The sequence below is a fragment of the Phalacrocorax carbo genome, chromosome 2 (genome assembly GCF_963921805.1).
Source record: "Phalacrocorax carbo chromosome 2, bPhaCar2.1, whole genome shotgun sequence".
Taxonomy (NCBI): domain Eukaryota; kingdom Metazoa; phylum Chordata; class Aves; order Suliformes; family Phalacrocoracidae; genus Phalacrocorax; species Phalacrocorax carbo.
The window spans coordinates 58,435,415-58,461,500 of record NC_087514.1 but is presented as its reverse complement, the minus strand read 5'-3'; the positions used below and the strand labels follow the sequence as shown (position 1 = coordinate 58,461,500).

The 26,086-nt window shown below is 40.3% G+C and overlaps 1 protein-coding gene across 3 annotated transcripts in view; it reads left to right on the top strand.

The window, feature by feature from the left end:
- Nucleotides 1–266: 266 nt before the first annotated feature.
- The window catches only part of SPIRE1 (spire type actin nucleation factor 1), a 132,174-nt gene continuing 106,354 nt past the window's right edge, over nt 267–26,086 (top strand). For all 3 annotated transcript variants that reach the window (XR_010371510.1, XM_064443032.1, XM_064443031.1), the window contains exons 1-2: nt 267–809; nt 12,590–12,624. Coding sequence is in view for 2 of the 3 variants with exons in the window: in XM_064443032.1 (XP_064299102.1) it covers nt 485–809; nt 12,590–12,624 (360 nt within the window). In the remaining variant the exon portion in view is untranslated. The remainder of the gene's footprint in view (nt 810–12,589; nt 12,625–26,086) is intronic.

Genomic DNA, 26,086 nt, shown 5'->3' with positions numbered 1-26,086 from the left:
TGTAAGGCGGACATGGAAGCCTAGCGTCTCGCAAGGAGGTTTAAGTGCAGCCCACGCACACGGAGGTTGCTGTGGGAGCTGTGCTGCGCCGCAGCAGCCCCCGGGGCACATCCCGCCTTCCCCAGGCCCTCACAGCCGGGCGGCGCCCGCCATCACGGGCGGGTCGGGCCTGAGGGCGGCAGGGGGCGCTGCGGCGCCGGGCGGCGGTGGGGCGGGCGGGGACGCCATTGCGTTGCTATGAGCTGGCTCCCCCCGCGGCGGCGGCAGCGGCGGGCGGCCCGGGCGCCGCTCCTCCTGCCGGCCGCCCGCTGCCTGCCTGCTTGGTCCGGCGGCCTGGTGGCACTAGCGGGGCGGGGAGGATGAGCACGGCGGGACCGGGCGGCAGCACCACAAGAAGAAGCAGTAGCAGCAGCGCAAGGAGCAGCAGCAGCCGCCGCCGCCGCGGCGGTCACTGAGGCGAGGAGCACCGCGGCGGAGGCAGGGGATGGCGCTGCCGGGGGAGCGCGGCGCGGAGCCCCAGCCCGGCGCCTCCCGCCCCGCCGACGAGGAGGAGGACAGCGGCGGCGGGGCCGGCGGGCAGCCGGAGGCGCTGTCTCTGGAGGAGATCCTCAGGCTCTACAACCAGCCCATCAACGAGGAGCAGGCGTGGGCCGTGTGCTACCAGTGCTGCGGCTCGCTGCGGGCCCGTGCCCGCCGCGGCGAGACCCCCGCCGCCAGGCTGGGGGCGGCCGCCCACCTTCGCGTCTGGCGGGACGGCGCCGTCACCCTGGAGCAGGGCGAGCCCCGCCGGCCGCCCTCGCCCGCCGCAGGTAAGGCCGGGCCCCTCCGCCGGCCCCCTTCAGTCCCCCGGGTACCGCCCGGCCCGGCCCAGCAACGGCGGCAGGCGGGCGTGGGGTGCGGGCGGCCGCCCTTCTCCCCCTGCTATTGTCCGTGGGCCGTGGCGGCCGGGAGGAGACGGGCCCCTTCCCGCCGGCGGGTCGCGGTGAGGCGAGCCCCTCAGCCGTGCCGGGGGCGAGTGGGTGTGGGGGTGTGTGCGTGTGTGTGGAGGGGGTGAGTGTCCCCGCACCGTCGCGGTTTCTTGCGTGGAAAGGCAGAAACCGTCGCCTTGGATTTAACCGCCTGCGTGTGGGTACAGGGGGAGGCGAATGCGGGTTTAGTGTTTTATAATTGCGTCGTCTTTTGGTGCGTAATACTGTGTCATCCGCAGCTCTAGCGCCTGCTCTTGGAGTCCCTTTAGCCCCATTGCTCATCTTACAGCGTCCTTCAGAAATAGTTTGGCATCGAAAGGCGCCTATTAGAAATAGATCCATTTAGAGGTACGCTGACATTAAGTAAAGAAGAAAGCCGTGCGCACCTTCCAGGGGCTTAGCACCTACCATCTGCTTCTTTAAAAGACCTAGGAAAACCCATTTTGCATTGGAAAGGGAAAGAAGGGCGCATGTCTGTTTCTCGGCGTTTCAAAGCTTCTGATTATGAACGTGGAAAGGAATTTTTTTTCCTGCAAGTAAAGCTTGATTTCTGAAAAGAAACTGAAGCTAGGTAGCAGAGGGTCGCAATTAGTTGTCGTACAGATGATGGTAATCATCTGTATCCTCAGTATCAACCAGGTCTGTGTTCAACCTCACTGAATTTTCCAGGAAGGCAGAGGCTTCGGCATTTTAAAGTTATGTGAAGCGGAAGGCAATGGTAAATTCACAAAATGGGATTAATTGAGCCCTCAGCTTTTAGAACATGGATATTATGCCTGGTGTTATAATTTAATGAAGCCTTTTAATAAAGTGCCTGTCTGAAAAATCTGTTGGCAGAGATCTGCAGTAATCCAGTTTGGAGCTAGTGGTATAGGCAAATATCAAAATATACTCAGTGGAAGAAAGGACATAATTTTGTTCCACAGTTGGAATGACTCTAATAATGTCTTCCATCTAAATGCAATCTGATGCGCTTTTTAAATTATTTAAAAAAATAGGTTATGGTAATGTTATAAAAAGCTAGACCAACACCCAGAAGTTCCAGGAAAATACTTTCCTGACCAAGGCATCTGCATGTCATAAGAGCATTGAAGAGTTCTGTATTGCTTGTTGTGTGCTGCTTTTACTTACAGTGTTTTGAGATTATATCAGGCTTCTTCCTTTCTCTTTCCTACTGTAGAAAATATACTGATTTACTATGTATTTCTTTCTTTTGTAGCACATTTAGGTTATGCTAAAGCTGCATGCCACGTCTTTTAAAATGTTTTAGTTAACATGTGCTAGCTTGTGTATGGTGATATCACATTTAAATCTTTGGATAGATGAGACTTTTTTCTCTTATCCCCCTTTTTTTTTAACATTATAATTGTATGCATTATGCTGTATATCAGCTAACACCACATATGTGTGCTTATTTCTTGAAAATCATGGAGGGAGGGAGTGTGTGTGTGTGTATAGAGAGAGAGAGATATACATATAAAAAAAGATAACCAGTCTGCTAAGAGCTCCCAGGAAATCATGAGGGGGGAGATAACCCAAGGAGAGTATCCATTCCAGTGCATATAATAGAAGAGGGGAGGAGAAGAGATTTCTGCCAGATATCCATTCCTAAACCATACTCAGTGATCCCACTTCTGCATCAGCCTCAGGCTGGTAGGCCCCTGGATATGAAAGCAGGCAGTATTCCTCCTGGGGTCCTCTCCCTGCCCCTGGTCTTCGTCATCTCCCTAACTTTCAATAGACTCCTGCAAAATAGGCCATTGCTCAACCTTCAAGCTTTCACAAAGGATTATGTGTGTTTGTGGGAGTAACTGTCAACAATATGAAACAAAGGTGGTTCTAGTCAGTTGGCTTTTATTCTTCTTTGGTTTGTGGAACCAAAGTTCCACAACTTTGTGGACCAGCTTTTCACTGGAAAACATAGTGTGTGTGATATAGTGAACCTTGGTAATTTGGTGTACTGAATATTGAAGAGGTGACAGTAGGCTTGCTTCTCTTTGGTATCTTTTGAACTGTCCCAGTTCTTTTCCTTGCTGCTCACTGCAGTGTCCGTAGGTGATGATTAATGAGCTTTCTGAGCCAATTCTAGCTTGAGCCTTTTGAACAGGTATTTATTCTTAGGTTCATGTATTCTGCTTAGTAGCAATGAAAGCTTAAGAACCACCATTGCCCTGGCGCTATGACTTGGGGAACAGTACATCATCTCATAGGCCCTGCAGCTGTCTGTTCACGTTAATTTTACTCTTGAGAGAGAAATTAAAGTTTTCTTAAAAAGAAGTACTGGTTATGTAGAAACTGATGGTACTTTTCCAAAGCCGTTTCTTGTGAAGCAGTTTTCCAGTTAATGTGCAATACTTGAAATTCCAAGTAAAAATACCTAGACATTGAATAAAATGTCTTTGAGATACGAAACAAAGATGAGTTTCACTGATACCGGGGCAGAAAAACAACCTCAGAGTTCAATTCCCCTCCATAACCAAAACCAGAGACTGGTTCTTAGATCTTTCCAGTTTTATCTACGTGGTCTATTAATGTTTTATTATCTTGTTTGTTGTTTTTTTTTTTAAAGTTTTGATTAAAGAGAAGTTAAAAGGTTAAGAATGAATATTTCACTCAGCTGTTCATTTTCATGTAAGCATTGATATTACCTGAATCCCTGGCAAGAAGAAGATCACGAAGGATTCCTGCTAATTGTTTTCCTGCCTTTGTATTTCAGACAACTTGGATTTAAATGCCTGTGTCAGGAGGTTTGTTGGAGCAATAGGGGTTCTGTGGGTTAAAGCTCTGAGCTGTAAAGCTGATTTGTTATAGCGATACCTAAAAAATATGTAGCTGTAGGTTGGTGCATACATTTGGATAATGCACAGGAACAAATATTGGCTGTTAGTTTCTATTTTTGTAAACAACAGAATCCTGTGTGGGCAAATAAAGGAGTCCCCAAAGAATGGTGTCTTTGGGTAGCAAACATTCGGGCTTTGTTCACGATTGCGAAGAACGATGTGATCAGTCATTCCTGTCAGCGGAGCTCAGGCGAAGTCAGGAGCAAATGCAGCCGTGTCACAGAGTTTGCTTTGGAGACTCTCACGAAGCGATGTTTTCATGGTGTGTTGCAAACCTTATCATTTTACTGGAACTGCAGTGAGTAGGAAATAAACATGAATATGCAAAAAATGAAGAGCTCACTGTGGTCATCTTAGCATGAATCATTGTAACCGTCTGACATCTAAATACCACAGAAATGTGGGTTGCTTAGAAATACCCACGATGAAATTGGAGATACAGTGTAGAATGTATTTTACCTAATGGGTGTTTTAGCCATCTCTTTGTTACTTGCAATTTATATGAAATGAGCTAACGGGGGCGTCTAGTAAAGTGCCAGATGCAATAGGAAAAAATCATCTGAATGAGCTAAAACATTTGGTGTAAACATGTGGTTTGGCTCTTCCAAGCTCTCTTCTTGCAGAACAGGATTTATAAGCATTTTTCTAAACTTGAAGCAATAATGACGTGATAGATACAGGAGCAGAAAACCTGCATGAGAGCTGGCAATCAACCTCATGCCCAGTACCTAGCAGCAGCAGAACATGGTAGGGCACAGGAGGCTGTTTTGTTGGGTCGCGTTGTTGCTGCGAGCTGGATATGGGGCTCTTGCTTCTCAGCGCGCCGGTTGTGCCGCCTCCTTCCCACAGGACAGTTTTGGGGATGAGCAGGCTTGGAAAAACTGAGTGCCAGATCCTTGACTAAGTAAAGGCAGACACTGATTTTGGGTGTTGCACTGAGCTCCTGAAGTGGAATGGCCGTGCGGATCTCGGAAAGGGGCAAAGGCGGGTATTTGGAGAAGCAAGTGCTGACTTCCAGCCGTTGGCTGTTGAGGGCTGGCATGTATGTGGTGGTCCTCGGCCTTCCCTCTCCCTCCTGAGAGTATGCCTTTGTGGGTAGTGTTGGTGGCCCTTCTTCTGCCTTCTCCTCCAGCCCTAGAGGAGAAAGCACAGAGGGAAATTACTGCTGGTTTTATCAGAAGCAAGTACTATGCAGATTTTTCTCTTGGAAATCTGCCAGGTGTTCAGCGGGAGGGGCATAATGCATGGAGTATTCTGGCTTTGAATCAAAAAAGATCACAGAAAAGTTGACTGCGCAGTGGCCTTCACGGGGCTGAGAGGGCTCAGGCTGAGACATGCTATAGAGGAATAGCTTACGTTGTCTTGGCAGTTTTCATGTGTCCTTCATGTAAGAAGGGCATGACTTTCATGTCCTTCTTACACCCTTGTGTGCCCAGGTTTTGGAAGGCAGCATGGAGAAATATAGGATGAATAAACGCAAATTTACCTTGCGTGCATCAAGACATTCTCACCTGTCAGACTCCTGTGGAGCACAGAGGAAAAATGCAGGATTTTTAGAGGAAGATGAATGTACTGACATTTTACTTCTAATTTTGTTGACCTTTTTGAAAGATGAGAGTAGCCTTGCTTGATGTTCACGTTTCAAAACAGGTGTTGCTGTGAATACTGCTAAAATAAATAGTACCTCTAGAATTAAGACCTAATTATGCTCTGAATTCAGATTTTGTTCAAAGGTATTCAGAAATATCTATTTAAAAATAGTAATGTTTGATCTATTGAGCCTCACCTTTTCCTGCAAGAACTTTAAGATAGATATCTATATATATCTATATATTAATGTTGGAAGTCAAGGTAGGAATTAAATGACACTAGACAGCAGAGAGGAGCCTTAGTGAGTTGACACTTTTCTGCTCACTTGCTCTGCTGATCTGTGGAAGAGAGAAGGCTTAGGCCTTATTCATGCTAGGCTTTCTGCCGTCAGCGTGGTTCCCAGTACGTAAGGCTGAACTGGAAGGCTTCCAGTCATGGCTTATGCTGATGCATCCTGTGCACTGGGGGTTACGTGTGCTCTCTGTGAAAGTAGGCAGATGGCTAGGGACCCGCTTGTAGACAGCTGTGGTGGGGGAGGACAAAATAAGTAAAGATAAGATCCCAACATAACAAAATAATGTCTTTGAAAAAAAAAAAAAGCATATTCTAAATACCTGCACAAAAGAAATGGAAGGAAGTTGCCAACAGTGATAGGTGACCTCAGTTACCTATATTCACATGCACAAATGTTGAAGGTGGTAAGTAGGCAGTGAAGGAGTAAAGACTAATTTGGTGTTGTCTGAAATCTGCATTTGTTCCTAAGGAAAAGTTAAGAGCAGAGAAACTTGAGGAACCGTGGGGTCCTGATGTTCATAATGACTTAAACTAAAAGATAACACATTTGTAATTGAATGGAGGTTTTCTTGACTAGTGCAGTAAAAACGTTGCTGTAGAAAGGAAAGTGGAATTGTAGTTGTCACTGTTAACAGTGATTGAAGAGTAGAGTGAGAAACGAGGCATCTGCCATGACATTGCAGAGAGTTGATACGATGTCCCTATGGGGCATCACTGGAGAAAGAACAAAGCTGCTTTTTTTTTAAAAAAAAAAAAAAGTGGGTAATGGAGTCCAGCTTCAGGGGCTGGCTGGAGGTGACAGTTTACCCCACAATATCCAGTGCGAGGCGATGGTTAGGGCTGGGGTAGCATGAGAAGGGCTTTGAAAATGAAGATGGTAGCAGTGTATGATGTGACAGAGAGAGCGAGAGAGAGCACCTTCAACAGGACGCTTCAGAGAGCAAGATGTGATCAGAGTGACAGGCAGTGAAAATGACCCTCACGGCAGCAGCGTTGTGAATGAGTCTGACCTGAGCATGCCTGTATTTGCCAAGTGTGCAGTAGGTGTGTTGTAGGTGACAAGAGGATTAAAGGTACATAACATCCTGGATCCACATGGCAATAAAACCATCATTAGAAAAGTGGGGAACCTTTTTCATACTACCTATTAAAAGGAAGCTGGAGCGTGTTTACTCTTTGTTTCTGAATTAAGTTATCACATTACAGCATTGGATCCGGTAAGGAGACAAAATGAATATCGTTCTATTCCTGACAAAACCTTAAGTTAACTTGCACGACACACACAACTGTGAGTGTGTAATTGAATTTTATTTCTGTGAACTTTAAGAGGAACAAGAGATGAATCAGATTGTACAGTGCAAATAGAAGACTGCAGACATAGCTGAGGTAGAGAAGAATTAGGAGAACTACTTTTTTGTCTACTTGAGAGAGTTTATTAACAGCTGGTGGAAGTTCCTAACAGATCCAACAGTGCTGTGTTACCAGTTTAGAGAAGCTGTAACCTGCTTGAAACTCTGGATTCATCAAACGAGTTGGCAGAAACTACCGGTGACTTCAATGGAGTCAGAATTCTGCCACAAGCCACACGTGCTTGTTGAATGAGCAAGCAAGTGGATAGCTCCAGGAAAAATTAGAGTATGATTTGAGTAACAGAACTTTTTAGAAAATAAAACCAACCAAAACTGAGATATGTGAACTCTGCAAATTCACACTTTTTGGGAAGGTTTGATATCTGGACAGGCCAGAGGAAAGTGAGTGTAGTATCTGTACTTAAGCAGCTGCAGAAGAGATTAGCAGCTACGAATAGAGTTCAGCAGCACTTGTAGATGAATATCTACCACAGTATTTATTTCAGAATATCAAAAATTCATGTGATCCCTAGGTAAACTTACAGGTTTGCTAAAAAGGGTGAGCAGTGGAACATACAAAGAATTGTATCGTGACCACAGCCAGTTCCTTTCTGCAGAGTAGAAATGGGACAAGACAAAGAGTGACCATTTAATTACGTCTTAGAAGCTAGCACTAAGGTAGTATGGATACGTTAATTTGGAATTAGTGTGTTATTTTTTAAAAAAACCACAACTTTTATTACAAAATTTAACTGGGTATTAACACAGAAGACCTCTTAGTCATTACCTTTGCTTTGTGCAGTGTACAAGAGGATTGCTTATGACTGTACAAAGTGAGGAGTAACTTCAGTGAAGTCTTGAATGGAGAAGGATGAGGGCATGAAAAAAATTAACAAGGGGAAGGGAAGTCCTGGCTACCTTCGGTCTAGTAATGTCTCTAAGAATTTTCCTTGTATTTTTGTACAGATTTCTTTCTCTTTCCTTTTTCGTCTCCCAAGTAATAAAATGAGGCGTGCCATTTCTAAATCATCAGCTGCAGGCTAATGCAGAAATAATGAGTCAGATCCAAAAAGCCACAAGCTGTAAAAGCTCACCCCATTTCTTGTTGCCTTCTGATTACACAGTTTAAAGGAAGGCTGTGTTGATCCTCAAAGCCCAAGTGTTTTACTTAAAAACATGGGTCACTGTGCTTGCTGCTCTGAGGGGGTCTGCAGTTATCTCTCCTAATCCAGTCTGCTTCCTTCCACTTCCTTGAGTTCTCACTCCTCTGTCTTCCTTGCAGCCTGATGTCTCTTACTCCTAAGCTATACCTTACCTATATTTGTCTTTGTTGTTTTCACCTTTTTTCTGTTTCTTTTTATCATGCAAGATTTCTCTGTTCTCCTCCTTTATCTTGTAATATCCGTCCTCTGCCAGAAGTCTGCCTCGCTCCTCCTCCATCAATATTTTCCTCTCGTTTTGTTTGATTATGAAACCTGTTCTTTGCATAGTCATCTCTTTTCCTTATGACCTGATGTTATTTAGTTGCCTTTGCTTCCTTAATTCTTTCCCTTTCCTTTTATTGGTACTAATCTTGACTCTTGTATTGACAGTCTTGTCAGATTTGGTAATGAATGCTCCAGTTCCTGCAATCAAATGATTAAATGTGAGTCTGAACTTCTTCCTCTTTTTTTTTTTTTTTTTGTTTAAAAGGAGTTCCTCACTCTCTTAAGGGCAGAGAGAAAAGCCTACTATACTATTGTAGCTACAGTGCCTCTTGAAGAGGTAGAAGCTAGAAAAACAAATACAAATTGAACTTATTGTTAATTTGGGGGACTGATTGAAGACTGTTCAACTTAAGGATCTTGAGTAAGTGACCCATGCGTTCTCCCTTGCTCCCTTTCCTTCGATTAGCCCCCCGTGTTCCTTCTTCGGCCACCTTTCCCACTGTCCTCCAGCGCATGTGGGCAGTGGCTGTCTTTCCTGAAGGCAACTTGACTTCTGCTGTCACGGAAATAGCAGCTTGATTTCACCCAAAACCTGCAGAAAGGGCCTGTGGCATTTAATTAGAATATTAATCTTTAAGACAAAATGAGTTTCAGGTTTGTTGCCAATGCGTGCATGAGCTACACTGTTGCCTGAAAATCAGTGCTAATAATTTCAGTTCTGCAAGAAGCCGTCTTGAAGCAAATGCTTTTGGATCTCTGCAGAGGAATCTGAGCCATTAGAGGAAGGCTAGGAAGATGCTCTGAGGCTTGAAGCTGCAAGGCTTTTAGAGTAGCTGGTTGTAGCTGAAACAGCAGCCATGTGGTGTCACATCACTGATATCAACTCTGTAGCTTAATTTTTCTTTGGATAGCGGAGTGCAAATGTTTCTGCACATTCTGTATGCTTTCTCATAAATATCCTGTGTCAGTCCATTTTAACATGCTGAATTACCTATTTTGCTTTTGAAATTCAGTCTTAAATGTGTGCTTCTTGCTATTGGCAGCAGTGCATGATATGCTTGCTATTTGTTTTTGTATCTATCAAGAACCTTTCTAACTGTGACCTGTTAATCCCTGGAAGGCAGGGAAATGGTGCTTCAGGGAAGCACAGGCCATAGATAAATTGAGGGTAGGCTTTTTTTAACAGCATTGTGAGGCACATTTGTGGAAAAGAATTATTTCTCCCAGTCTAAGTAGCAGCCTGAAGCTCCTGCTTTCGGGGATGAGTCAGTACGCCCTGATGCCTGACTAAAGTTTGGCATGACTCCTCTTGCTGAGGGTTTGAAATAAGAATAACTTTCAAATAAAAATTTTGAGAAATGAAAAATGAATATGAAGGTGTAGGCGTGGTTTTTTTGTTTGCTTGTTGGTGGGGTTTTTTTGGTGGCAAATACATCTCTTTGAAGACTGTTTTCAGAGATATAGGAAACCTCCAATATAAGTCTCTCTCCTTCTTGCAAAAACTGTTTGGTTTTTTGCATTCATATAATCTTCCAAACTGCAGCTTGTTTATAAATTGAAGTTAACTTGGCAATTAAAGGTATGCTATTTAGTGTTAGTGATTGGAAAACTGTCATGATAAAATACCGTTGAATTTTTTTTTTTGGCAGTAAGAGTGGTGAAAATGCTACACAGATTAGTATCTAGTTGAAAGGTTATGAAATCTGGATCTGTGTTAAGAAGCAGCAGCTTAAATAATTTTTTAAGTCTTCACCTATTTACCAGATAAGCACTTAATACTACATGCCAACAGAGACTATTCTATGAGTTCTTACAGGGAATACAGGAATACTGCCCAATTGTCACCTTTAGGCTACATTTAAGAGTTTCTGCTTTTTATTATGATTTGCTCTGAAAGGAGTAGTAACTTTTGATGGTACCATATACGAAATAAGGAAGGTTTCTGAAGTTTGAGTACTTTTTCTTGATGAACAGCTTTCATGGAAGTTTATCAAAGATCTGTCAAAGGGGCTGTGTGGTAAGCTTCTTGCTGTTTCTTTCAGAAATACAATTTTTGCCTTACTTGTTTTGGTCTGGGCTGATTTTTTTTTTGTGCTTCAGGACTTGGTTAGGACTTACATTAAAAGGATCTTCATATGATCTCAGCATTGCTGAGGTGTAGCAGTGAGTACTTGTGTCTGTGCTACTGAGAGGATCTAGAAGGTAGTTTGATTCCTGTTCCATTAGACCATAGGATATGCCAGTAAAGATATTTTAAATGATTGATGATTTCAAACATTGGTGGCCTTCTGTGTGTCATTGCATTGTTATAGGTTTAAAATTACTACTTTTTTCTGAAGTAGTAATTTTAAAAAAAGGTACTTTTTTCCCATCTTGACTACATTTCTGTGAATTAGTCTTGTATTGTGGAGGTATGCTGTTTTGGTCATCTGTCAATTGAGTTTCACAGAAGTAGCCCCTAATATTAGTAAATCTGCCAATAATAGTAGTATGATTTAAAAAAACTTGTCAGTAAATGTCTTCCATTTATAATTGAAACAATTACACGAATGTTACCATTTTAAACACAAAAAATTTCTCTTATGTGGAGAAGTGAATCGACCAGACTCACCGGTCCTTTTTAAAAGATAATGTGTGATGCAAAAGCTGCCTTTTTAAGTCACTCTTCTGTTCTTTGTTTTGAAGTCAGACACCAGTGCTAAGCATTCGGCTTGCATTGGCAACAGTTCAAAATGAAGGTAAACAGCTTTCACCCTGTTAGGTGGATGTTCCCTATTCATCCAAGATGTGTTTAACCTTTAGTTTCAAAGGGAAGGCGACCAGTTCAATATGAAAAATTAATCTTTTTCTAAGCAGGTGACTCTTCCCTAGCGCTGACAGTTTGGCATGCCATTCAGATTTAATGTATGAAGTCAGTGCAGTCACTCCTTTGTGTAAACATTATGCTAACCAGTCGGTTGAGCTTCCTTGGGCTTGCCAGGCAATCTGACAAAACAGTCCTTCCAGTTATGGCTACAAACTGCAGGCTCTTCCTAACTATTGCAGCAAATCCTTCGGCTACGCTGGGTGGTGTTCAGCAGCCATCACTTCTAACACATGCTCTCAGTCTACGCGCAGTCAAGTGAATGCGCGCCGTTCCAGGTTTTGAGTACATGGGGACTGAAAATTTGTGTTATGCGTTTCCCTGGGGTGAGTGCTGTCAGGCCCCAAATCACAAATTTTAGACTAGCAGTGTGGGTGCAATGCAGCCAGAAGGCAAAGACAAAAAGAGTAAAATGAAATATCTGTGTGTTTTGAAATTTAAGTTTGGGGTATCTCCCCTTTGAAATGGATGTATTTCTGTGGCATACTTGACTTTCTTGAATATTGTTTTTCCAACAGAAAATCATCCTGTCAGAATTACTTCACTCTAATATGAATTATTAATATGAAATTATAATCTTGCTGCTTTTAGTGAAATGGTACCTTCCTAATATGCTGTGAAATTTCAGTCTTATTTTGTGTAAGCTGTCAAGCCACTTATACTTTGGTATAAAGTGTTTTGTCTTTGAGAAAATTGAGATTTCAGTTTGATGAAACAGTTCAGAAACTTAACTTTTCTGTATTATATAAATTCCAATTTCTGAACTTGGAGGAAATGCAAAAATTGACAAGAGGAACTTACACAAATATTACATTAATATTTCAACTTTAATTTGCTTGGACTTCATGTTGTTGTTGAACTCTTTGATATTCCAGAAGTATCAGATGAAACAGTGGCTTTTCCCTGGTTTATGAATTAATGTTGTTTTTTCTGTTGAAATAATTATTTGCTGCTGCTTAATTTAAGCCAGCATGTTTTCATGTTCCCTCTGTGGCCAAGCATCAGTCATACAATTTAAATAATGAAGCCAGGCATTAAAGACACATCTTTTAAAAGGGAGTATTGTGAAGGATCCAAATAAAAAGGGCAGAGCCTTCTTGTTAATTCTGTGATGCATATAGAATGGAAACATTATTGAAATGTGTGATTAAAGTAAGGCAAAGAATATTTGGCGATTATTAAAAAAAAGTGACTCAAATTTTTAGTTTTATTTGTTCATCATCTTATTTAATCTAAAAACTTTTTTTTTCAATTACAGATAAATCGAGCCGCTTACACTGCACAGAAATGGAGGTAAGAGAAGTATTTTGTGTTCTCTGCTAGTGTTGATTTAACTCAACTCTATTTCATTAATTTATACTGTAAATGTATATTTATTGTGTGGGGTTATTGCAGAGTTGTACTGTGAAATGTGTGGTGTATTTATGACTTTCATTAACAGCTGTATCAATGTGTCTTAACATGGGGTATTTAGTCTTATGCTCAGAAACAGGAAAGAAAGGCCAATTGGTTTTCAAAAAAACAAGGTTAGAGATATGCAGCCAATGTAATCTCATTTCATATTAATTTCTTTAAAATATATATTTTAGCAGAATATTTTCTTTTAGAGAACTTCTCTTGGATAAATTCTCTTGTTACACTTACTTTAGAAAGGACTAGTAGGTTGTGGAATAAATACTTAGTGTTTATGAAATGGCTTGGTGGTTTTTGACAACCCAAGAATTTGGATGGAAGCAGAGAAAATAAGTGACCTCAGGGTTCTTTGTCCATCTAAAGATATCCCAATTCAGATACTTTTAATATTTCCTTCAATTTATCACTTGGCAATATTTTGGGGCTCAAAAATATTGTTGTATGTCTTGCTGGGGAACCAGCAGAAACACAGATTTAGTTAAATCTGCTTGATGTATATCTTGACCATTATTTGACTCTGTATCTTTGGTACTAAGCTGTGACTAGCATTGGAAGAACTTCATAGATTTAGTCCAAGACTGAAAGGAAGACTAAGTAGATTGTCTTGTTGGACAAGATGTGGACTCATAATTTTAATTATCATACAGGGTAAATAATATAGTCTACTCCTTAAATAAACTTTTCCAGCAATAAATACAATTTTTGTGTCCTTTGCAGGGCAGTCTTTTCTCACTGCTTTTAAACTTTCTTTGAAATATAAAACGGAGTTTTTGCTTCAGCTGTTCCATCAGTACCTCAGGCTGAGCCTGGAGATGGGGCAAGTGCAAGCGTTTTAATTGGTGGGTGTCTGTTTTCTCATCAATAATACATACAAAGGTGACAAACTGCTGTTACTGAATGGTTTGTACATACATCAACTGTACCTGAAAACGGGTGGTTTAAAGACAAAATGAAAGGCAACCTAATTCAACTACAAATGGTAAAATGCTATGGCCATCCAGATTTTGCAGTTATTAATAATAGTAAAAGAAGGAAATGTCCTTTCTGCAGGATACAGTATAGGGAGTAATTCCTAACTGATATAAATACAGAAATTGGAAGTAGGCACATTTTTCTTTCTTTGTGTGGTTCAGTTTAAGCAAATGCATCCTGGGTGTTTTTTCAGCATTTGTAAAATTTCAGTTCATAAATCTAGTACCTGATTTACAAATTATAATCTAGTGTGTCATGTGCTTTGCATACTATTTTTTACAGTTTTGCTTTGCATGTTTTAATGGAAGGTAATGAAAGGCCCTAACATTAAAAATACTGATAACAATAAACCCCTGTTAAAATATTTTTAACAAAAGATAAAATATTTCATTTTGGGAAAGTAAAAGCACTTCTGTTTCAAATGAAAGTGTCTAGTGAGAGTCAGTTGGATATGTTATACCTCATCTTCCATGGTAAAATAGTTTTCTTAATTTTGATCTTTTAAAAAATTTTTTGTTGATAGTTGGAAAGAAAAGCGGATTAAAATTTCCTATGAGACAGAGGCTTCATTTTAAATTGTCTCTAATAAGCAGCACTGTGACCATTAGCATATTGACTCTTCTGTTTATCTTCGCCATTTTGAAGGAGGCTGTGAAGGAGTCAGTGGCTTTTTCCTCCTCCAGAATTCCTTTGGGGCTGCAGCTTTAGACTTGGAGTTGATGACGATTGTGGTTTTCAGAACTAGGAATTCAGCAGAGCATCCCATCTCACTTTTGATTCCTGTGGAAAAGCGTGTGGCCTGATTGAATGGGTTAGAATATGTGGGAAACTTCTTAAAATGGTAACTGATAAAAATCATAACATTTTTGCAAAACATGTAAACTATCTTGAATTGGTACACCATTTATTTCAAGCTAGCAATATGAGTGGTGTATCAAGTTCAGAGTCCAGATGCCATAGCTGAAATGGGAGGATGGGAGTAAGGAATAAGGTGACCTTATTTAATCTGCATCTGCTGGTGACTGTTACGTACGTAACGATAGCGCTCCTTAGTCGTCTCAACCGAGGTGGTGAAGATTATATAAAATATGCCAGCTTTGCTTGTAAACATTTAATACTCATAAAGAAAGTATTCTGTGAATGCGAAGTGATTTGTCTGTAGGAGGGTTTAATTGCCATGTATTTGAAAAGACCCACTTAACTGAGCACAGGCCTGTTGTGTATGATTAATGTAGTTAACCAGTATCTGTGCCAATGTAAAGATGTACGCAACCTCTCACACTTGTTTAAAAGTCAGAAATTAATTAAATAGCATGTCCCAAACAACAGCGAATAAACTGCTCAACACCATTCAGCTCATGTCAAATCACAAAAGGAATCAATTGTAGAAGTTTTTTAGGGAGACTTAGTGTGCTCTGTATGCAAATTCTATTCATGAGCTATTAGTTATATGTATCTCTAATTATTAAAAATCTTAACATACAGTGAAAATTATAGCACTTGTCCATGGAGTTAAAATTGCCGTTTTTTACCTTTTCATTGGGAACTTGAAATTTCAACTGTATTTCACATAACTTCATGAAATAAGGTTATAAGGATGCTGTGTTCACTTTGGTGCAAATAAGAATGTTCTTGTTCGTTCATTTTATTGATGCAAACAAAATCAACCACCTCCCTGATGAAAATTAGAGCATGTATTTTATAGCACAGAATGTTAGGATTTGAAAAGAGGTGTCATAATTTTGCATTAAAACTAATGCCACAGCTACATTAAAGTGTGTTACCTGCTCAAAATTTAAGCAGTGTAAAATGGGTGTATTTAGCATATACTAATATCTAGAATTTTTTTTTTTTGTCCCTCTTGAGTGTAAACAAAAGTAACATTCTGATTGAGGGGTAATTGCTGCAGCAAACAATCCGTGTCAGGCACAGTGATAATCACTTCGTTTTACTTCCTGAGCGTTAACCTTATGGCGACAAGGGAGAAGAAATGTCACTGCAGGGGGGACAGGCAAAAATGCTTTTATGAGAATAATTTCTCTTGGAAAAATATGACTGAGTGTGACTTCCATCAAAATAAGTTTTGATTATGTGTTGAAACAGTAAAATTCTGTGTGAATACTTGGTTACAAATCTGGTAATTCTATGAAAGCTTTTGATTCCTTGTACTGTTAAGAGGAGAATTAACAGGAACTCAGGATTGCCATCTAGAAATCAAAGTAGAATCGTGCCCCTCTTCTTGCGGGCATTAAGTCATGCTTGAGCATTATGTGTCAGTTCTGATAAGTGAAGTGCACGTCCCTTGCTGATGGAATTGTCTCACAAAGAAGCTGCACATCCAGCCTTTGAGGGACCTGTTATTTTAGATACCTGAAAGCCCATTATGCTTGTTCATTGATGTGGTGGTTCTGTAGCAGTCAGTCTGACCTCCTGATTTTCCTGAATTACTTCATAGTCACAAAGAAACAGCTTAACAGACACCTGATTAAATAGTAAACACACAAAAAAGTAGAATCCAGGTTTGATCTTTTGTGTTTTGTAATGAGATGCTTTTTCAAGAGGAGCTTAGTGCTTTGTAATTTGTATAAGCGTTTACAGCACGTCGGGAGGAGGTTGATCTTGGAGGAAAATGGATTCCTCTTTACTTGCTATAAGCTTGGCACATCGCCCTTTTCATTCAGCAATTTCATTAGGAATACACAGTGAATATGGGGCTGGAGAACTAGTAATGTATTTGACGAAGCTGGTTTAGTGATAGTCAAATCCTGCCATCTGTCCAGAGTCTCTAAGAGAATTCAACTGTTCCTTGTAAAGGCTTTGTAATTTTGCAGTGTAGTATAATGTGCCTTTCATAATCTGTGTGCCCTAAAGTCACGCAGGATTTATGACAAAATCTTCATTCCAGTGATGCCACTGATAAATGTTTTGAGTCAGCTGGGGAAGAGTCCAGAGGCAGATTTCAGCTGTGGTCTTCTGACAATTTCAGATAATGGCTGGTGGAAAAGTAGGTCTTGCAGTAACTTTGATCCTTCCAGGGAACCCTTTGCCTGTGAAAAGCACAAGTGGCAGAGCATGGAACATAAAGTTAGGTGGTGGTGGTGGTGTTTTGATGTTTTTCTGTTTTGTTTAAATGTCAAAGTGCAAAAATATACCCTGTATAGTTACCCTCTAGTAACTATAGAATTACCCAGTTTTTAAAATGAGATTACATGTGAAAGTTTGTAAATATAGCTTATATGACTCTGAAAGGTATCTCAGTGTTGGGAGAATAAGGTGTTTTTTACAGGTCTTTAGTTTCTGCAGAATTGTTTCTATATAAATTCTATTAATTGTGTTTCAGAAGATACCTATCATATCAGTGGCATTCTATCATATCTATGGTAGCTATCATATGTACCCATTGATAGGGTAGCTACTGTATCAATTAGCTTTAAGGGGCTATTTTTTCAGTACACCAATGCCACCGCACATGTTTGCCTGTATGTTCAGACCAAGAGAGTAATCTGATTGCTTATTCAAACTGCAGGGAAAAATTAAGCTTTAGATGTTGTTTGCATGCCTACAATTCAGTGTCCCTTTGTGTTGTCCTTTTTTGTTGTAGATAATAAAAGACACTTTTAGAGTATCAGTATGCAGTGAGAATGCTGTGTTTCATACTTTTTTTTTTGTTTTGCTTGTTATTGCAAATAAATTTTAAGCTACAAAAGTTATAACTACATTTCTGGTCTGCTAAATCCCTAAAAGGCTTCTGAGATCACATGACATTGGTTTTCTATGAAGTCTGCTAGTTATGACTTTTCTGTTAGAGATGCTGTGTTTTCCTGCCTCTCTGCTAAGTGCCAAATAATTAATAGTAAAAACGTAATCCAAACAAGGGGTGTGCTTTGTGCGGATGAATAGAAACTGGATAATATTTCTTAGAGTGATCGCATGGAGGGAGCTCTCTGTTATTTCTTGGTGGCTTTTGCCTAGGACCATTCTGAAACTGATGTAAAATACAACCCTGGAGTTCAGTAAGTTCAATTTCAGTGGTAAGTTTGACCTGATAGTGTTGGCTTTTTGATCTATGGGGGGAAAAAACCAACCCAGTCCTTCCATTCTTGAATATCTCTATTCACTCAGAAGACCAACATCCACAATGTAAAAAACGTGCAGACTATTTACAGGTGATGAGAATAAAGTACATAAAATGTAGACTAAATGACAGATGAAAAGCACACAGAGAAGCTGAATCTCTGAAGATTTCCTGTTGTTTACAGCCATTCTTTCCTTGTACCACTTCAATCCACATAGCACTTAGGCTTGCAGTGATGAAGTTGAGAGGTTCAGTGGGTGGTTTGATTTTTGGGAAGTCAAGGGAAATCAGACTTTAGCACGTTTGTTCCTTTTTTTTTTTTTTTTTTTTTTATGAGAGCAAGGAACACTTTGAGCCGGTTGAGTATCCGGCTATACTACTGCATTCGTTCTGTACTGCATTCTTGCTTCCAGGTGTTCTACTTTTGGTATTGTATTTATCTCACTGCAGGACATGAGTAACTTCCTCTGACTGAAGTGGGTGGGTATTAGTGGTGTTTGTTTTATGAAGAACGAACGTTGACTTTTTTTGTGAAATCTTATGGTCTGACTGGATTATTAAATCACCTTAAGAGAGAAAATTGCTCAAATAGACTTTGTTTTTGTATGTGTGTTTTCCTAATTGATCTCTAAGTTTTGTTTTGTCTGGGTGGCTGGGTTTAGTAGCTCTCCCTGACTCTAACATAAAGGCCTTTTAAATATCTAAGCAGCATTATTTCAACTGTAACATGCATTACTGGACTAGGCTAATTTTAAGCAAGCAATTAGATTATCTTAGCTATGTTATCAGTTCCAAATTTGGTTAGTGGTTAAAGGAAACAGGAACTCAAGGGAGCTAAGCACTTAATTTCACCTCAGCAGTTCACTTACCAGGTACCAGTTTCCCAACTTATAATTTAAAAGCAAATGTTGTTTTAAATTTAACCATTAAGCAAATGAGGCAAGGATTGAAAGATGAAACTAATAATATTGGTCAGGTTTTTTTCAAAATGTGAAGAGATTTAAAGTGAGAGAAAGTTATTTATGAATGAGGTGAACCCAGAGTGTTCCCACCTACTTTAACGACACCTGTGCTCTACTTTTCAGGGGTAACTTATATTAACATGGAGCCATTCTAACATTCTTGCTTTGAATGTGCTTAGAAATACTGATCTAGTTCATCTAAGCCATTCTTCCATGAGGTAGATCACATTTTAACATATAAATTTTTGTTAGCTGCTTTACATGTGTAGAACCCCCAGCAGTTTATACTTGGGGAAATAACATCATGAAAGGCACTTTTTAGATGCAGCTTTAGCTGACCTAATGCAGATGAACACATGGAATTTTTATGGACAAGCAGACAGTGTGGTTAATCTTTGTTTAGCCTTTAATTTCTCTTGCCACCTTCTGCTATCTTGTCTCTCTGCTGGGAGCAAGAAGAACTGCCGTCCTCTGGTTGTGAACATGCAGAAGCTTCAGTTACTGCAAGGGAAGGGAGGAGAAATGTAGTCCCCCCTCCCAGGATTTCCAAAGGTTACACAGGGAAAATATGAAGAGTAAAGCTTAATTGGAATTTTAGTCAGATACTAATTTTCAGTAGGTTAATAACAGGGCAGGCCATGGGGGCCAGTTCAGAAATTACCAGTAGCACTGTCTTTGAGCATTCAAAAATCATAAAGCTTATTCTAGCCTACGGTGAGATCAGCAGAAAACAAACTGTTGAAAAGAATATGGGTTTTTTTATATTAGTTTCTAGGTTTTGGTTAATACCTACTCAATTTTTTTACTTTGTAGCTCTCTGACTCAGTGTTTTCCCTCACATGAACACTAACGTAGTTTTTTATCTAAATCACTTGACATGAGAAATTCAGACATTAAACAAAGCAAGATTTGCAGTCGAGCCATGAGAATGTGCAGCACTGCATGCTTTCTTTGGCAGAGAGGGTACTGAATCGGTCTTGGGGCTCGCTGAGGCAAAAAGGAGTTTTTGTTAGTGTTGTACTTTCTTTTGTTAAACTTAACGCAGTGCAACTCACTTGAGCTTTTGTTCCAAAGTGAACTTTTTAGCAACTGCTAAGTTTCTGTACTCTGAATGACCTACCAGTGTGAACATTTTCATCTTAAATTGTTTAATTTTGTCTGCCATTTAGAGGTTTGTAATGCCAGTCATGGGAAGACGAGGCAAGTCCCAAGATCTCTCCCTATTGGCTTGAAGGAAAGACTCCAAAAGATGCTCAGAACTGAACTCTTTGATTATCATTCAGTGTTGCTGTGTACTGTAGCACATGAAGAAAAATACTTTTATTTACCAAAAGGAGATACAGAGGGTAAATTAAACATACAGATACAACAAAGGGGTGACTGAATTCTAAACGTGTATTTAATAATGCCCCTTTCTTCTATTAACCAGTGGTAATTATGAAGCACCTGTAGTGCTTTTAGTACTTCACCCTCAGCAAGAAGTGACAGTTAAATAATTAACTAGGACAAGGCAAGCTCTTCACATTTAGTAGATTAACTCCTGCTTCACTTAAGAAGATTGGGGTATTCTGTTAAACTGACAGTTTTTCTTTTCTGCATATTCGTCCCTTGAAACATTCTTGTGCAAGTCTCCTGTCGCTGTTTCTCATCCGTATTGTACATGTCTTTCCAAGCCTCGCTGTCCTGTTTTCTTTCAAAATCTTTTATAGTTCATTCATTAACTTCCTTTACTTCTGTTTCTCCCTAACCAAAAAGTTAATCATCCGCTTTTGTGGGTGTGTGTTACTGCCTCTGCCCAATATTTGATGACCCTCAACATTGCAGAGATGACTCTGCTCCAAATGGGTTATTTTACAGCTCCCTACACTTCGGCTTGTTTCTTCTGTTGGTCCTAGTGGATGTTGTACTGCTACCTGAATTAATTATTTCTCTGCTCTGTACTTCTTATTGTGTCTTTATCTTTTTCTCTTATCTGGACTTGTGATATTAGTGTTATCTTTGACTCACACTCTTTCCTTTCCTCCAGATGCTTGCCAAATCCTTAATTGCCATCTGTTAAAAGCACCCCTCTCTTCTCTGGTGCCAAGATGATAATTCAGGCTTTGTGGTTTGTTATTGGGTTGTCTTGGCTAATGCAAACTGCCTGCCACCTAACCCTTTCTTGGCAATGATGTAAAATATTTCTTCAAAGTTTGGTTGGTTGGTTTTTTCTTTTAGGTTTTTTTTTTTTCTTTAAGACTCTCCTCTGGCTGCATCGTAGTTTTGGGGTTGATATATGTTGCTTTTCTCTTCACCTCTGGCCTGCAAGTTCAGACTATCTTCTTCCTACTATTATAGGTCTGGAGCAGACACTGCAAAGTAAACAAGTTGTTCCATCTGGTCTGTTCATTTAGGAAGACGTGCCATTCCTTGTGCTGTGCATTCTGTTTGCTTTGGAGCAAAGCTCTTACTAATGATAAAAATGTGCATGTATTCTAAACTATGCATTTCTAACTCCATGATTTGGTGATTGTGAACCAATACTTTCCTTTGAACATACTTCATAGCACATCAGATTCCATTTGTTTTTCTGAGCATGTTGCTCATGCTTGAATATTTCAGTATTTCACTGTTACTCTCACAGTGAAAGTTTCGTGCAAATCCTAGCTCTTCCACAAATGTTGTATTTAGTTGGGCATGGAGAAAATACAGTTGAAACTGCATGGAAACAGTGAAGTAATTGTGGCCTCTGGCCCTTGGCCACCTTTTTACCTTTTAATTTTCCAAAGGGCTGCTCGTTTGTAACTCTTTGTATTGCTTGCTCTTGGAGCTTGCTTTAAGCCTACAACTAGCAAAGCATACAGAAAACAGTTCTTTTCCCTCTTCTTCTTTCTTGTTTTTACCTGTCTATAAACTAATAGAAACCATGTTCTTAATGAACTTTGAATGGGATGTGTTCATAATATCTAGTATTAGTTTTTCATAATACTTTTACCTTTTGTTGTCCAACTTAATGTACTTGAAGACTTCTATGATTTGATTTAATAAACAATTTTTTAATTATAATATATTTTTCTTCAAAATTTTGCCTTCAATTTTGTCAGCTCTTAGTTAGCTTTTTATTTACCTCCGGTAGACAGAGCTTGTGCTGAACCTGGCTTTCTCTATGCAGAGTCTGGTGCTTTTATCACACAGTCTAAAGGACATTTGAACAGTAGCACTGCATGCTCATGGAGAGTCAGCTGCATGTTTATGCCTGTAATATTTAAAGCACTGACACTAGAAAAGCGTATTGGAATACAATTTGGTTTTCATGTTTCAGACTCATTACTGGATGTTAAGTAAAAAGTTAATCTGAAAAATTTAGGTAAGAATTGTTAAATGAGAGAAAGGGAGAAAAGCACACCATTGGGATTGAAAGAGTTTTGCCACTTATTTAGAGGGATTAGGGATTATAGCAAAATTATTTTTCAGTTTAAATTTTCCTCTTACCCAAGGAAAATGTTGGTTTAAAAATAAAGGTCTTTTTAATCCCTGGACTCCCAGCTTTCTGGAGCATTGTCTGCTTACAACTCCCAGATCTTCCAGCTGATTTCTGTGTCTTGCTATGTTTGTTATATATGCACATATAGTAGCAGACTTTACCATTTAAAACCCAGACCAGAAGTAAATGAGATGTGTGATGAACTTGAGGCTCTATGAATTGCCCCAGTTAATTACATGGACGCTAAGTTAGGCAAGATGAATGTTTGGTGGGAGAAAGTAAATGCTGTTCTCAGAGAAAGAAAAGTTAAGTTTGAAAACATGAAGCAAATTGCCCAGTGTGACATGTAGGCTGCAAGGCAGAGCCATCATAGAATCTAGATTATTTAAGCCTTAATAACAAACCAAAAATCTTCAGATTTTAAATACTACCTGTAATAAGAAACCTGTTACTTTAATGCCAAGAAAATACCAATTCCCTTGAGAGATGTTTCATCAAGATGCTAGGAATTTACTTTCAGGCTAGGCTAGGCTATCCCTTTTTTCGCTGTGTAGGTTTTTAAAAAGACTTTAAAATTCTGTAGATGGAGTAACGCATTCTCTTTCAGAATGAATCTCTTATCTTTCAGGGTTGTAGGTGTTGCCATGCTAGTACAAAAGCAGACTTTACTTTCTATTGTTGGCTTGCTGGCAATTGGTAGAATGAACTTTGTTCCTACACAGAAGACAAACTTACCCCTACATTTCTTGTATACATTTCAGACAGAGAAAGTGTTTCAAAACTGATGTAGAAAGTTTGGGAAAAAAAATTAATAGCTTCATAGAAGGAAAAAAGCAAACTTGGGGGGATTTGAAATAGGAGTCATATTTAGCTAGGAGAAAAGGGGAAACTGTTCCAGTGATAAGGGAAAGAAGCATCATAAACTAATACAGAACAAGGAAACCTTTCTTTACTGCATCATTTGCAAAGGCAGTGAAACAAATGAGATGTATTGTCATTAAAAAGTGCCGGGGCCAACAGTATGAGATTCCACAAGGCCAAGCGCCGGGTCCTGCACTTTGGTCACAACCCCACGCAACGCTATAGGCTTGGGGAGGAGTGGCTGGAGAGCTGCCCGGCAGAGAAGGACCTGGGGGTGTTGGTTGACAGCTGGCTGAACATGAGCCAGCAGTGTGCCCAGGTGGCCAAGAAGGCCAATGGCATCCTGGCTTGTATCAGGAATAGTGTGGCCAGCAGGAGCAGGGAGGTGATTGTGCCCCTGTACTCGGCACTGGTGAGGCCGCACCTCAAGTACTGTGTTCAGTTTTGGGCCCCTCAGTACAAGAAGGACATTGAGGTGCTGGAGCATGTCCAGAGAAGGGCAACAAAGTTGGTGAAGGGTCTAGAGAACAAGTCTTATGAGGAGGGGCTGAGGGTGCTGGGGTTGTTTAGTCTGGAGAAGAAGAGGCTGAGGGGAGACCTTATTGCTCTCAACAACTACCTGAAAGGAGGTTGTAGCAAGGCGGGGGTCGGTCTCTTCTCCCAATTAACTAGTGATAGGACGGGAGGAAATGGCCTCAAGATGCACCAGGGGAAGTTTAGGTTGGACATTAGAAAAAAACTCTTCACCAAAAGGGTTGTCAGGCATTGGAACAGGCTGCCCAGGGAGGTGGTTGAGTCTCCATCCCTGGAGGTATTTAAAAGAAGGGTAGATGTGGTGCTTGAGGATATGGTTTTGTGGTGGACTTGGCAGTGATAGGTTAGCGGTTGGACTCGATGATCTCAAGGGTCTTTTCCAACCTTAACGATTCTATGATTCTATGAAATAATGCTTAGCTTTACAGTATGGTAATACTGTAGCAATAAGTAGTAGGACAGAGAACTTGAAGAAAAAAACTGGTAGAAGTGAGCAAGCTAGTGACCCTAAAAATAGAATTTAATTTCACAAAATCTGCTTCAGAGGACTGGTATCATTTTTCAGCAGATATATCATGAACAAAGATATAATAATTAAAAACAGCATGAACCTCACTGTAGATTTACAATGCAACACAGCGTTTTGGTATTCTTCTAGCATTTCAAATGTCATATTGAAACAAAAAGTGTCAAATTAATGAGATTCCAAGCACTTCCCTGTCAGTGGCTCATTCTTTTGTTTTTGAAAAAGACGACATGTATATGTATGAAGATCTTGGTTCTTCAATCTTATGTATATATGAGTATCTAGATAGATGGATTTTACCAGGCAGCAGGCACTGCAGCAGATACACATACACACTGTCTTCATTTCCTATCTTGGCATAGAAACTCAAATGTTAATTGATTAACAGATGATTGTATTTGTATTTTTGCTGTGTATAACTAAAAGATACTGTTCACCAAAGATGGCTGAGTTTATGTGATGCTGGGGTTTTTGTTTGACATGGCCTATTAAAGGTTTTATAAAGTGACTGTGAAAGTAAGTTTTCAAAAAGCTTTCTGAATAGAAGACAGAAAAGTGCTTTTTCCCTGTTTAATAGTTATGGAAACAGAGAACATCAGCTACTTCAGATTTTATGATAGTTACAAACTCTGTGGCTTTGATGCAGTGAAACTGAGTATTGTTGGACTTCAAAATAAAAAACCCTTCTAATAGCAGTTGTAGAGAAACTACAAAAGAGAGTATTGTTTTCCTTTAAAAATTATGTTTGTAAAGTCCCAATTGCATATCCAAAGCAACTACATGTATGATTAAGTTTATATTGATACAGAAATATGAATGAGAAGTGATACTTTGTGTCTCAGTGATACTTCCCACATTCATTCAGGGCCTAGTTTACTGTGCACCATCAACACACATGGCCAGAGATTCTTACAGTGCTCATCCAAGTTGATATGTCATGGCTCTCTGTGATGTGCCAAAGATCTAATTAAGAGCATGTCCATTCCTCTGAATCACCCCGCGCAACAGGAGCTGTGTATTATGGACGTGTTCGTTTCCAAATTTACTTTTTTATGATTCATTCTGTTGGAAGGATCTTGACTCAATTCTACTACTCTTTTACATTCCTTTCTCCCTTAAAATAATTATTTTTTAATTACTTTCCCTGTCACCTTTTAGTGCCAGACCTCTTTGGGTCCTCAGTGAACGAGGATCCCAGTCTGCCTTTTTTCTGCTTTCCTTTAAATTGCTAGTAGACAGCAATCCGCCTCCTCCAAAGCATACCACCCACACTCTGAGTATCGCTGCTGCTCAGGAGGGATCCAGTAACTAAGCATACAGTTGTGGTTTCAAGTCCCGCAAACAGAGGGAGCAAAGCCTACATCTGCAAAATCCCTCTTTGTAAGGGTGATGGGGGCTTTTTAGACCATGCTAGCCCCATTGGTGTTCCAGGCTAATTCTACTGTTGTCCCTGGCTTGACCCACTTCTGCCATGGCCCTAGGGGCTGCAAATCGCAGGGGTCCGTAGCATCCTGGTGCAGGATTTCACCTGCAGATCTCACGAGGGTGTCCTGAGCAAAGGAAACCGGTGTATATGGATACAGCAAATGGTTGTCCTCAGCCACAGGTTTTGCTAAATTCTGACTGCCCTAGGCCTAGCAGCTGCTGCCATTGCACTCTCTGATAACACCTACTGCTACAGAGAGTCAGGATCCTGAATGTGTGGTTGAGTCTTACAGATGCTGTGTCCCTCTTAATACCTTCTGACTATCATATGTTCTTGGTGTCTGATCACCATGCCTCCTGCTGCATGGCACTGTGTCCTCTTGACACTGAGGTGGAGGAATAACTCACGCTGCCACCATCCTTTTTAGAGATTTAATTACTCCACAGAGTCTCTGATTTCCTCAGCTTCTTCCATTGTAGTGACTGATTTAAGACTGTCTTCCACAATTTCTAGGGTCAAAAAA